Genomic DNA, 13754 nt, shown 5'->3' with positions numbered 1-13754 from the left:
TGTGAACTTCCTTACATCATTTTAGGATCCAAGTCCTGTTTGGGGTAATTTGCTCTCACTTGGCAGCCTCCAGGCCCCAGTTGTTCAGGAGCCATGAGAACAAACTAATGAGCAACAATGTGACCCTCCAGAGCAGCTCTTTGGGACACAGGTGTCTATAGACATGAGGGATGGGTGGGGAACTCTCCTTCTGTGAGCTTCTTTCTGTTAACTTATCTTAGGAGCCACGTTGATTTGAATAGTTCCTTACTCTACACTCCTTCCTTATCCCTGACAGTAAAACACTGAACAGCTGCCTCCACTGTTGCGACATCTTGAAAAGAATGTAGAAATGAGATACTTCTGGGAACCTGCAGCTGAACCTGGAGACACAAGTCCTACATTAAGTTTTCTTTGGCATAACCATCATTTGCATGCATGAGGATGGTTCACTCATCCCATGAACTAGACAGAGTCCTATTTATTTTGATTAGGTGATAAGCCCTTAGATTTCTCTGGAGAGTGTCCCATTGGAGAGAGAGGGAACTTTGCCCTGGGACAGAAAATGACCAGATAGGGCCTGAATAGCGGTGGGAGACAAGTGGGTGCTACTGTGCAAAATTTACTACAAAGCTCATTGCATCTACTCACTTAAATAAATTTCATAGCAATATTATTAAATCGCGATTCCATGGAACAAATTGAAATGCATCAGTTAATTTTAAAGTTGCCTTTCTCGTACGTTTAATCCTGAAAACTAATAGCCGTTCAAAGTTATTTTTAGAATGCCAGTTACCATGGTGAAAGCAAATTCTCTTACTGCTCTTTCTGCCAGTTGCTTAAATGGCTAATGCTGTATGCCTCAGACATACATTCCAATTATGCTATTTAATAATTTTATCATAGTCATTTTATGGTTGGGATTTTGAAGACATTTTACAAATCACACGGTTGGCTCTACTATATTAATGCATGGTTTGTGTCAATTTGGAAAACTTAAAACGATTTTAAAATTGTGTTTTGTGTCTAATATACATCTTCTTTCTCAGGAAAATGTACATCCACCTTTGAAATAAGATGTAAAGCTGGAATTGTAAGTTTGAATAATTCCCGGAAATCCTTCCAGCCCAATGTGATGCATTTTTACTCAGATGTAAAGCAACTTTCTTTAGTAGGACTTTCTATCTAGTAAGCAAGAATGCATAGGACTCCAGCCTTCTCTTAAAACATTTGAGAACAGTCAAAACTAGCAGAGTAGTGGAAAATATGATGCAGAAGCAGGAGTACATTTGGGGGTTAGATGAGTCTTGCCAATTGGCTAGTTTCAACCAATCAGATGCAGGCATGGCTTGTGTCACCTGGCCAACCAAATGTTGGCTCTCCAGTCTATATAAGAGCTCCATATTATCCCATTCAAAGCTGGGACATTGCACAGAAGAGGGGGAAACTTTGCTGAACTTCAATGCTGTCTGCACTTGCATTGAGACTTGAAATGGCAAGAAAATATGTAGATGTAAACATGCTTAAATCTATTTAAAAAACCAATGCTCAACTCTGCAAAGTGTACATCACATGTTATGAAACTTAGGAATGATCCAGGTTTATTGGATGTGGACTTAAGTATGAGACAAGGGTGTGCATCAGCTCTGTGTACTTCCAGGGTGCAAATGTGCATGTCCATAGGGGTGTGGGCTTTGACAGGGACCAAGTGATGCCCACCCCTCCCCTTGCCCAGCCTGCCAACTCAACCTCCCTACTAAGTCTTGTGTTTTTGCATACAAATAGCAGTTAATTCAAGCAATGTGATATTGTCATATGTGCCTATGCTTGCCAATCTCCTGGATGGTCTTATGGTACCCAAGTAATGCCACAGGTTGTGCTGGTGCACAATCCTATGCATCTAATCCTATGCACCTATTTGCCAGTGCAATAGCTGGTACAATCAGGCTGCAAATGTCTTGCAATTGTTATTCATAGGAACCAAAGAACAAAGGAGTCAAATTTTGTAAAATAAATCATACTTTGGCACATTTGACTAGGTTTAGCCAGCCAGTTAGGTACCTAACGGCATGAAAAAATGTAATTGCACACTTAAATGTATGTTAATTCCCAAGCTCTCTACCTTGCTTGAGCGCCCTTATGGATGAGCGCAATTATTTCGATACTGTTCAACAGCTCCTGTTAGTGAGCTTAGCATCTTTTGCGTACATGGTTAGCCATACAAATGCTACTATTGTATATATATTTTTGTGCCCATTCAGCTGGGCCATTTGTGGATGTTGTTTGGAGAAAGATTTGAAGATTTATTCAGCTAGTTCCATTTGGGTACATTTTGAACAATAAAATTTATTTCATGGATTGCATTCAAGCAAGCACATCTGAGGTCAACTAATTCTCATGGACAACTGCATATATGGTTGGCCAAGGCATGGAATCAACCATAAGACACCTGAAACAAACAGCATGGGATATCCATAAATACTTGATTGAAATAGAACTATGCATATGGAGAATATTAAAGGGGGAATATGTCTGCCCTTTAATATATGCATATCTGTTATTTAAGCCTTTATGGGTTGTTTCCAAATAAGCCATATGCAGAGTATCCTACTCTTATAATTTCCCCCATTCCTACCCGGGTTTTAAAAGTAGGAATTATTTAATTGCTGTTGCTGCTTTGGCGAGCACTCGTAGCCATATAAGATTGTTTTCCAAGAACACAGTCTTAACAGTGAGTCCATAAATGACTGTGGAGGCCAATTCTGTATGCATACGTCCTTCCACAGTGGAGACATAGGTTTCTGGGTGGCAGCTGATCACAGTGAGGGTTTGCCAAATGTGCCTTCTTCTTAGCTCATCCTCCTTTTCACCCTGAGTTTGTGCTTCTTCAAAGTCCATGACACCTTTGGTAAAGGATCTTACCCAGTTGGAGTGCTCACAGGCCAGTGTTTCCCAGTTATCAGTGTTTATACTACATTTTTTTAAGATTTGCCTTGAGAGCGTCTTTAAATCTCTTTTGTTGTCCACCGGTATTTTGCTTCCCATTCTTGAGTTGGAAATAGAGTACTTGCTTTGGTAGATGATAATCAGGCACCCGAACAACATGACCAGTCGACCAAAGTTTATGTTGAAGAATCGTTGCTTCGACACTGGTGATCTTTGCTTCTTTCATACACTGAAATTAGTTTGCCTGTCTTCCCAAGCGATGTGTAAAATTTTTCGGAGACACCATTGATGGAATCTTTCAAGGAGCTTGAGAAAGAAGCAATGGTACCAAAAATTCATATATTTGTTGTTGGAGCCAAATAGCTTTATGCTGTAATGGTTTAGGTTATGGGGGAACAATTCAAACCAAATATTGACTTTGTTTTCTCCTCACTTTTCCAAGATAATACAAAAGAGCTATTTCATATGCCTGTGTGAGTAAAATTGATACCTATTGGCTAGTACCTACGCCATCAGTGATGACCTGGCATGCAGCATTCTCACTGGAAAATAGTTTGCATCTTCTAATAAGTAATGCCTTAAGCAGTGTCTTCCCAAGTTCCTTGAGCAATTGAAAACTGCAATGCTCTGGTCCCAGGTTGCCAGAGACTGCAAGGGAAATTTCAAATGCCACCCCACAAAACCAGTTCAGGGTGCATAGCACCTCTGGTACACAGTCTAATGCTACAGCTGTTCTTGGTGCTTTCTGGGTTGTTGTTGTTTTTCCTGTTGCATCTGGTTGTAACAGTCATGTCTGGAGATGCAGCTCTTCTACCATAAAGTGCATTAGACAGAGATGTGAGTTTGAGTCAAGCTGACGGATAAATATACCCCCCAACCCCTCTGCTCACTGGGGATTACTTATCACATTATAATTGCATTTTATCAGCTTTGCCTCCTGTATCTTGTCTGGTTATGTGTAGAAACACAAAAGCATCAACGTGCTATGAAGAGATGCATCATCTTTTATTCTTGTGCTTCTCTTGCACAGAGGCTGAAAGAGCTAAAACAAAGGGAATTTGCACGGAACGTGGCTTCAAAATCCTGGAAAGATGAGAAGAAACAGGAAAAAGCACTCAAGCGACTCCATCAGCTGGCTGAGCTGCGGAAGCAGTCAGAATGGTAAGCATCTGGAACTTGTATTACATTTTAATCTCATATCCACCCCCTAGAAGTCCCAGAAGAAATCTCGGTAACTTTACTCCTGCTTTATATAATGCACAGATAATCATCACATGCCCTGCAAGCCCTTTTTAAATTATCAGTGATGCCAAAACATCCTTGCCATAAAATTGGAATCCCTGCATTAATTCCTTGGCATTTGAAGGCTGGGGTTTTTATCCTCTTTCTAATCTGATCAGAACAGACATATTTTTTTATTAAAAAAATAGTGCTGTGCTGAGTTTTCAAAAGCAAACATTTTCAGTCCAAAACTATAAGATTTGGAGAAAATTATCCCCTCCTCAGAAAAAAAACCAAACCTGTTTCCTCCCATGCTTTTCAGACTTGTAGTCCCTCCCAACAGCTGCTTGGGCACCATTATTGTTTAGTTGGGGGGGGCAGATTTTCCTTGCTGTGAGAGCCAAACTAATCAGAGATCATCTCACTGGTGTAATGATGTCACAGCATCACAAAACCCATAAGAAATCTTGCAATGCTGTCACTGTAAATGGAATGAGAAGGAACCTGGCAGACCACTACATTGTCTCCTTGTCTTACCACACAGTAATAGCAGGTTCACTGCCCACCAGTTCAGTAAGACCAGAAGCATCATTCTGAATGCTTCTGGAATGGAATGATACACCCCCTCTTGCCCCTTCTCCTCTATGGTCATTTACACATCCTCTCAAGATTGAAAGGGTTCAGGTAAAGTTGGAGGAGAAGAAGAAAAGTGCATGAAACTGGCCTCCTGTTTCTCTCAGATCTGATATTTAATATTTCACTAACAGAGCATTTCACCTTATTAAAACAGATCTCAGTTTAATGCTCTTAGCAATTAGTAAAAATTGCTAGGAAAAGGGGGGAAATAAGCCCCAAATCTTTCCTTATTTTCATTTCTCTGCACATATACAAACTCTCCAAATAGTTCCTTCCAGGGAACTAAAATAGCATCCTTACTGTGAAAGAAACACAGAAATAGAGAGGATTCCGGTAGGTAATTTATACTGTATCACTCAATTACTTATACCGAGTCAGTCTGTTGGTCCATCTTGCATATGCCTGCTGTGGCAGCGACTCTCCATCACCTTTTCTTTCCCTGCCGCATGAAATCTTTCACCTGGAGATGACTGAAGCCGAGAACTCTTTCATCCCAAGCATGTGCTCTGCAGACTGCTAAACTAGTAAGTACAGGTACTATACAGTACAGTATACATTACGTAGTCCAAAGGCTTCTTGAACACACAGCAGGACAAAATTACTAAGGGCACTTCACCTACCATACCAAAGCAGACTGTGGTCAGCCTGCCACAGTGTGCAGTCTTCAGGCTGTGTCTAAGTAGGTTCTATTAAGAGTAGAGCCATTGAAATCAATGAATCTAGGTTAGTCATGTCTGTTCTAGAGCTGGGCAATACTCCAATTTATTGCCCTGAAACCGAAATGGTGTTCACATCGCAATAGTGGTTTCAGACTTTTTGAGCTGACAATACATCGTGGCTCCACAGCTGCCATGATGTACTGGCAGCTCAGATTGCCTTCCCCTGAACAGGTGAGTTGTGTTTTTCCTCTTGGAGCAGTGGGTTGCTCCAGGAGGAAAGACGCAGCCCACCTGCTTGGGCAAAGGCAGGCAGATGCCTTGGATGGAACCCCATACTTCTCAGTGAAAATGACTACTTTCTGAAATCTAACATTCATTTGTAAATCAAGTGATTTTATTATGTCATTTATTTCCAGCGTTGCTGAATACAGACCTGCGTTTAAATCTCCCCAAGTGGTTGTAGAAAAAGAGCCGACTCCACAAGATAAACTTCTGTTAGCTCAAGAAGGCAAAGTCAAGAATACAGCTGAAGGAAAAAGCATCACCAGCAGCACTGCAGAGAAGCAGCAGGAACTTTTGCTGAGCAAGAACCAGTCTTGCATAGAGACACACCGTTTCCTTAGAAGCCACATCTCTCCCGCATTCTCCTGTGGCACCAATGGCTGCAATCGGGCCGGGGTGTCCTTTTCATTCTCTAAAAAAGTCCACCTGAAGCTCGAGTCATCAGCATCCGTTTTCAGTGAGAACATGGAAGAAGCCTATGACTGCATCAGATCCCCTCGGCATAAAGCAAAGCAGACTCCCGAAGAGTGCCGTGCGTGTATACATATGAGGGACGAGAGGAAAGCAAATGTGCATAAACGGTTAGGCACCGTTCAAAGTCACCCAGAAAGCTTCGCCTCCTGTAATCTGGCTCGGAAAAATCAACTGCAGAAAGAAAACAATCAGTACAAGGACAGAGAGCAAACAGAAACTCATACTTCATTTCGTAAAGACAAACTACATCTTCCAGATTTGGATTGTTCTGGGTCTCTTGGTGCAAAAGAACAAGGAGGAGAGTTGAACGAGACCCAGAAACCCTTGGAAAACGTTGTTAAACCTCAATGCCAAACAAATAACATTTGTATGCAGCAAAACACTTACAAGCACAGTGATGGCCTGTTACCAGAATGTGTCTCTGAGTCCTTAGCCCAACGATCATCTGAGCAAGGACATCAATGTGAGGGAAACTACAATCCCTGTGTATTCAAACAATCTTCTGATTGTACAGAAGCTGTCAATGCAGATGCTGAAATGCCTAGGGATAATGCACTGGTTCATGAAATTAAGCCTAAAGCATTGCCTTTTCTTCATGTACTGAGCAAAGATGGCAGGACAGCCTTACGGTGGCCCACAGAACTTCTTTTGTTTACAAAAACAGAACCCTCCATTTCCTATGGTTGTAATCCATTGTATTTTGATTTTCGATTCTCCTTATCTCATAGAGAAAGTGGGCATCATGAAGTCGACGAAGAAAGTCCTAATGAGCACTCAACAAGAGCTATGGACATAGATGGAAATGATGCCTCAGATCTAACTGAGAACAAGCAACTGTCCAGTGAAAAAGATAATCAGTCTTTGAAGCCAAAGAAGAAGAAAAGAGCTCTAAGCCTCAAAAAGTCCCGGCCAAAATTGGATTCAGACACAGAGAATGAAATGAGTCAAAGTGCTCCAAAGTACATCTCAGATGATTTGAATGAAAACCTACCTGAAGTGCCTGCACCCCTTGATTGCTCAAAAAGGCGTTACACAAGAGCAACAAGTCCCCACACAACAATGCATGTGAGATCTTTAGCACAGCAATTGCAGAACTGTGAAAAAACTCTACAGGAGGAAGTAACTGAAAACCTTTGCATTTATCCCTTGGTGTCTAGGACAAAGAAACAAAAATGTGCAAAATGTGATTTAATGTATGCCCAAAGACAAACCGACCTGGATTTGGTCACCTGCAGCAGTGACATAAGTGACAGCGGGAAAGATTCCATTCTCGGATACAAGTTAGATTCACCCAGGGAGTCCATGGGAAACGAAGGCAATGGGAATTTTGCTGGTTGCTGGAAATTCACTCCTTTGCAAAAGCCCTTTTCTGACAGACAGTCTAATTATTCTGACACTTCTGTTAGCAGTGCAACTAGTTACGCTAGTTGCTACTCTAGTCACAGATCAAGTGATCACAGCAGAAGTCATTTGCCTTTTTGCTGCAAAAGGAAACAAAAGCCGGTTGAAAGGCAGAAATGTAAACACAAAAAGCACAATTGCATTTCATCTTCTGATGATGCAGATGGGGGCTGCCTTTTCAACAAAACAAGTCAAAGATCTAGAAACTGTGCACACAGGCATATGGCAAAATATCAAAGACATTCGAGATATAGACATTTACTACAAAGAGATGTATCAAAGCAAAGCAGGAACAGACACCCTCTTTGTAAACACAGCAGGAGCAGGAGCTACAGCAGCTCCAAAGGTTCTTCCACCCAAGATTCAGGAAGCAGCGAAAGATCATCAAGCTGCACCAGATCAAGAGCCAGCAGTTCGGGATCCCTTGCAAAAGAATTGGTGCATGACTGGAACAAACACAAAAAGGATATGAAAAGCACCGACAGAGCTGAACCAGGAAAATCAGACTCTGCACACTCAGACTGCCAGAATGAAAGTTGTCCATCAAAACAAGTTGGAAGCTGCTCCATCAACCACTTAGGAAGGAAAGCAGTGGGGAAGAAGTCATTAACCGCCAAACTCCTTTTAGAGAGGGTGAAATCAAAGCGAAACCAGGAGCAAACTCAGAACACTGAAAGCTTTTCAAATATCTGCGAGAAAGATCTCCCCCATAGTCAACCAGGTGTTAAAGGTGCATCATCAGTGGATAGTGAAGCAATGTTACCTTTGCTTGAGAAAGCCCTTCACATTGATACGAGCAGCAGGTGGAACAATGGAACTGGCTCTGTGGAAAGCGGCACAGGCACAGAGCAAGCCGAAGCTTCAGCGATAGATAATATTATTCTGACAGCTAGCACTAACTATGGCAATAGCCTGCTTAACGACCTAGGTTATCAGGCCCTGAATATGGCACAGGACACCACAACAAAGCATCAACCGGATCTCTTAGCTGGTGAAATGCAGCCCCTACTACAAAGCTGTGACTCGGTGCCAAATGGTTTTCCTGGTGCTTTTCCTTCTCATGGATATTCTGCTGTTCCCGACCTAACAGAGACCAAAGAAGAACACCATGCAGGTGTAGACTTGAGTGGAGTGGAAGGGGATCTGAACTGTTACTCTGCCAGTGCTATGCATAAATCCAGTGAAAGAGAAAACAAGATTGAGCCGTACAGTAAGTGCATCCCCTCTCCTTTAACGCAGCAGCCTATAACCTTTTCCCCAGATGAGATAGACAAATATAGGTTTCTTCAGCTGCAGGCTCAGCAGCATATGCAGAAACAGCTTGTGGCAAAGCATCTCAAGGTTGTGCCTGCCCCAGGGCCAGCTGCCTTCTCTGCCTCCCCAGCTGTCCCTGTTCAGCAGCACTCTTCTGTTGCCACCCTCCGCCACACGCTGCTGCAGAGCTTTGCCCTGTCCACCGGAGTACATCCTCACAGCAGCCATCTTTCCCTGACTCATATACATCCATTCTCACCATCGCCTTTTGCTCCATTCTCACTCTCGCCCTTTACTCCGGCCTTCGTGCCCGCGCACTCGGCGCTCCTGGCGGGACACCCATTCCATTTCGTATCGGCGACTCCCATCCACCCATCCCATCTGGCAATCCCGCCGCTGCCCCACGCAGCCTTTATTCCTACCCTGTTCACGCCACAGCTGAACGCAGCCGCATCTTCTGCCGTACATCTCAACCCCTTGATCCATCCATTATTCCAGACTCAAGAACTTCAGCATCGTTCCTGACCTTGTCGGAGGTGTTGGTTATCTGGAACGGAAATGAAGGTGTCATTTTCCCTTTTAAAATTGCAAAGTCATTGTCCTATGCTCCAAAAGCAATTTAGAATGACAATTCCCATTCAGCAGCCTAACTGCATATCTTATGAAAGACATTGCGGAAATCAAGGTCTGGCTGACGCAGCACATGATTGTTAATTTGATTTTCACATTCCTTACAATAATAGCCTTCCCAAACCTGTTGCCCTCCAGATATTATCAGACTCCCATCATCCTGACCATTGGCCACACTGGCTGGGGCTGATGGGAGTTGTAGTCCAAAACACCTGGAAGGCATCAAGTTGGCAGAGGCTGTCTACAGCGTTCGTACAGCCTTTTATGCTGTAATAGGCTTGTGGACATTTTAATCGTTTTCACAAGAAGTACAGGCATCCTCCCACATACACTGAGGTTATATTCCAGGCCCCCATGCACATAACCGAAATCACATAAAGTGGGGAGAACCCTCCAGAAAGCCTCAAAACACCCATTTTTTCCTGCTGTCCCATTTCTCTCTTCCTCAAAATATCTGGAGTTGAAGCTCTGGGGCCAGCTGGAGGATGCATGGGAGCAAAGCCCACTTTTCTTTGCTTTTCTGGAAAGGTTCACAGGTACTTCCCCCCAGGTTGAGAAGCCCTTTTCCTCCAGGCAAACACATCTGTCAAACCCTCACATGGTACATAGGCATTCACAGATAGGGGAAACCTTTTCTGTGGTGAGCTGACCATTTTTTGTCCCTATCTGAAATGTTGTGAAACTTGGCTTTCTAACTACATAATATGACACCTTTTTGTCAGTACCAGTGTGAACAGGTCTGGTGTGGGGGTTTTATTGCATTGTCAGTTTCAGAAGCATTCAAAGGACAAGTGGAAAGGATTGTCATGATCTCGGTTTGTAAGAACTCGCTCCCCCCGCCCCCAAACACTGGAAGATGCAGCCATTCCAAATAGCCACTAAAGTACAGCAAATTGTAAGTTCTGACCCACATCTTATTTCCTTGAAACTCAATTCCATTCAAACTTTGAGATGTTTTCTAAGTAAAACAATTCATTTCAGGATGCTAATTTTAAGATATGTGTTAATCAGACAGTGAGGTACTTACCCCAGTAAGTAAAATAGGAGGGAGGGGTTATTTATGGACTTTTGTCAAACCACAAAGTATATTTCATGAACACCCGCTGGTGTGATCCACACAGAACTGTGTCTGAGCCTGCAGCAAGACAGTTCAGAAAGAAGACATTAAAAACAGATGTGGAGACGCCCTAAGACAGTATCAGCACTAAATGAGGGTTGGGTTAGCCTTTTACCTGCATCATTTTCCCTATTGAAGTTGTCTTTCGAAGTTGCTATTTTCCAGTGTAAAGGTTTAAAGGTGGGCAATTTAAATCAGGAAAATGTTGGAAGGAAGGGTTTTTCCTCTCTCTCCCCCTGATGTCTAGACCCTGATCCAATTGCCCACTCCACTGGCCTTTAACATTAAGTAAAAGTGAGATAGTCTGATCATGGATTTCCTACATTGCCCCAAGCTCATCCCTTAGAAGGATTCAACATGCATTCAGCATCCAGATCAACTTGCATTCTATAAAAGTAAAAAAAAACAAAAAAAAAACCCCAGGTTTCCCCAGCTGCATCTTCCACCAATTACAAGATGGAGTTCCAATTCAATCTCACCTAGGGTTAGTTTTGAAAGTTCACTTTGTACAGGAGAGGAACAAAAGTGATCGGGCGAGATCAACCAACCAGATGTAACTGTTTCCCTGTTATGAAAGCCTCTCTGTAAAACACTGAATATGTCTGTTTGTTATGCAGTTTTGCAAAAAAAGCAAACAAATAAATAAATATGCCACTTGATTCATTTTTCAAAGTGTTTAGTTTATATTGAAACTAAATAATACTCTGGCTAGTATAACCTGTAAACTAGTTATTTGTTTTGTATTCTCTGTAAAAAAAAAAGTGTTTTATATTATACAGTAGATAAGTGAATTGCACTATTGAACATGCAATGCAGCTTTTTTTTTTCTTCCTTTCATTATTCAAGTTGTTCCTGGGAATGTAGTTTCATGCAATAATTTTTTTCAATAAAAATGCTTAATGACATAAGGAGCGTCAGTCATGCATTTTTAAATATCATACCAAAAGATAGCAGCAAAGTAAGATGCAGATGAGACAAACATACTCTGTATTTCAATCTACAGAACTGAAATGGGTTTGATTTAGACAAGAAGCTGTAATGCTGAATTATTTTAGGCTATTTCTTTAAGAAATTTTTTTAAGCATGTGTTACTAGAGTTGATTCAATGGCTCTATAAATAAATATTACTTTTTTATTTAAAAAATCACCACTGATGTGTTTTTTACAACCATTTTAATGGATTTATTATGTATTCATTTAATATTAAATTTAATTGATAACACACAGGGTTTTTGAACATTTGAACTAAAGCAGATATAATCATTATACGTCACAAGCCAGTTTTACCAACAATGCTTCTTGTGTGCTTTTACAGTATATATTATATCCTTCTTGCATGAAAGAAATACATCTCCCATCTCAATTTGTTCTTGCATTTCTGAATAAACCAAGTGGCTACTGTCATAAGCCATTTAACTCGCGATCTGTGTGCTGATACTATATAGGATGAACTGTCAGAACAACTGTTTGGAATATCTTCCCCAGCACGGAAGTATTCTAAAGCTCTGGACTGACTCTGCCACGGGGCACTCCTGCATAAGAAGGACTATCAGTGCCGGATTTAAGCATAAGCTAAGCAAGCTATAGCTTAGGGACCCACTCTCTTGGGGGCCCCAAAAAAATGTAAAGGAAAAAAACCTGGATGTACATTTCCAAAGTACAACATAAAAAACAAAATAAAACCTACATACAGTAGAGATTAATAATTATTTCACTATTAATATACTTCTTCTTAATTGTATTTCACTATTAATATACTTCTTAACTGTATTTCAGTTCAACAATTACTTTGATAACATACATATTTTGTTATGTGCAAATGGCTTTAGATACCTATTAGGTCCATAAATTACCATATTGCATATATTCAACACAAAAAAGACGAACAATTTTTTGTTGAGAAAGGACAGCAGGACATATAAAGGGCCCCATTACCTTCAGTAGCTTAGGGCCTCATCAAACCTAAATCCGGCCCTGGGGACTGTGAAACACTTCCTGTTTGGGCAGAGACATTGCCTGAGCAACATCCTGCCTGGCTTGGGAAAGTTTCTGTTCTTAGTCCCTGGCTTTTGACAATAGGGCTAGGGGGCGATCCAGGGGCGCTCGCAGCTGGCCGGCTCTCCATAAACTGGGCAAGGCAAAGCGGGCGGGGGCTGGAGCTTGGGGGGCCGCCCACTTTCCTCCCTGGGGTGGCACCTTTGGTGCGGGTTGGCTTCTCTCTCCCCCACCCCCGGGCGGCCCATTCTCTTGCATTCCCTGTTGTTGCTTTGGATCTTGGATCCTGACCTTACTATGCTACTGGGAGTGAGGGCTTGGGGATGCTGACACGAAGTCAGCTGTGATTTGGGGCAGCAGTGGGGCGGGGGGGAGGGGGTCCTGTGGCGCTGGTCCACACCAGGAGTGTTGTTTTTTTGGGGGGAGGAGGACTCCTCCAGCTCTGACACCCGCCTGCGGGCGCCCCTGGGTCGATCCCAGCTTCGGTGGCTGTGATCCCAGGACCTCCAGGGGACAGGCTGTGCTTCCCACCAGGCGCTTTGTCACCCCCCCCCCCCGTGATGGCGCGCGGGGCGGCCTGCACCCACCTTGCTCTGCCCCTGCTTACTCCACCTTTGTGTACACCGCCTGTCAAATAATAACATGAACCAAGTGTCGACAAACCACAATTAACAAGCATTTGCCTCTTCTGACTTACCACTTACCTATTTAATCCCTCATGCCGCGCCTCGTCTGACGTCTCTTGTTTTCATTGTTCTGTATGGAAATTAAAAGGTATAAATGTAAGAATCTTCTTTTGTTCTGGGTTCTCCTCCATTGCCTGTTTGTTACGTGAGGGGGGACCCTGTTGCCAACCATCTTTATTTTGTAATAAAGATCAGGCTTATAGCCACTTTGCTTTTTATCAAACAAACAAACACTAACTGGTCCTGCTAGCAGAAGCCCACACAATGATTGCTACTAGTCAGGCATGGCCAAACTTGGCCCTCTAGCTGTTTTGGGACTACAGTTCCCATCATCCCTGACCACTGGTCCTGTTAGCTAGGGATGATGGGAGTTGTAGTCCCAAAACAGCTGGAGGGCCAAGTTTGGCCATGCCTGTATGAGGCTTCCCTCCCTTCTCCTAGCCCCCCCTCCCTTGGCTGGAGGGGGGTCAGGAG

The 13754-nt window shown here is 42.7% G+C and overlaps 1 protein-coding gene across 3 annotated transcripts in view; it reads left to right on the top strand.

Moving 5' to 3' along the window:
• ZNF804B (zinc finger protein 804B) overlaps positions 1-10107 on the top strand; it is a 307240-nt gene extending 297133 nt beyond the window's left edge. For 2 of the 3 annotated variants that reach the window (XM_081931482.1, XM_081931481.1), the window contains 2 exons: positions 3956-4086; positions 5858-10107. In XM_081931482.1, the coding sequence (XP_081787608.1) occupies positions 3956-4086; positions 5858-9377 (3651 nt within the window). In that variant the 3' untranslated portion in view covers positions 9378-10107. Of the gene's footprint in view, positions 1-3955; positions 5002-5857 lie in introns of those variants that run through there. The other variant, XM_081931483.1, reaches the window with a different exon arrangement.
• The last annotated feature ends 3647 nt before the right edge of the window (positions 10108-13754 follow it).

This window comes from Podarcis melisellensis (genome assembly GCF_964234715.1).
Source record: "Podarcis melisellensis genome assembly, chromosome: 12".
In the NCBI taxonomy this organism is placed as follows: domain Eukaryota; kingdom Metazoa; phylum Chordata; class Lepidosauria; order Squamata; family Lacertidae; genus Podarcis; species Podarcis melisellensis.
The sequence above is the reverse complement of the archived record's forward strand: the minus strand, read 5'-3'. Positions and strand labels throughout refer to the sequence as shown.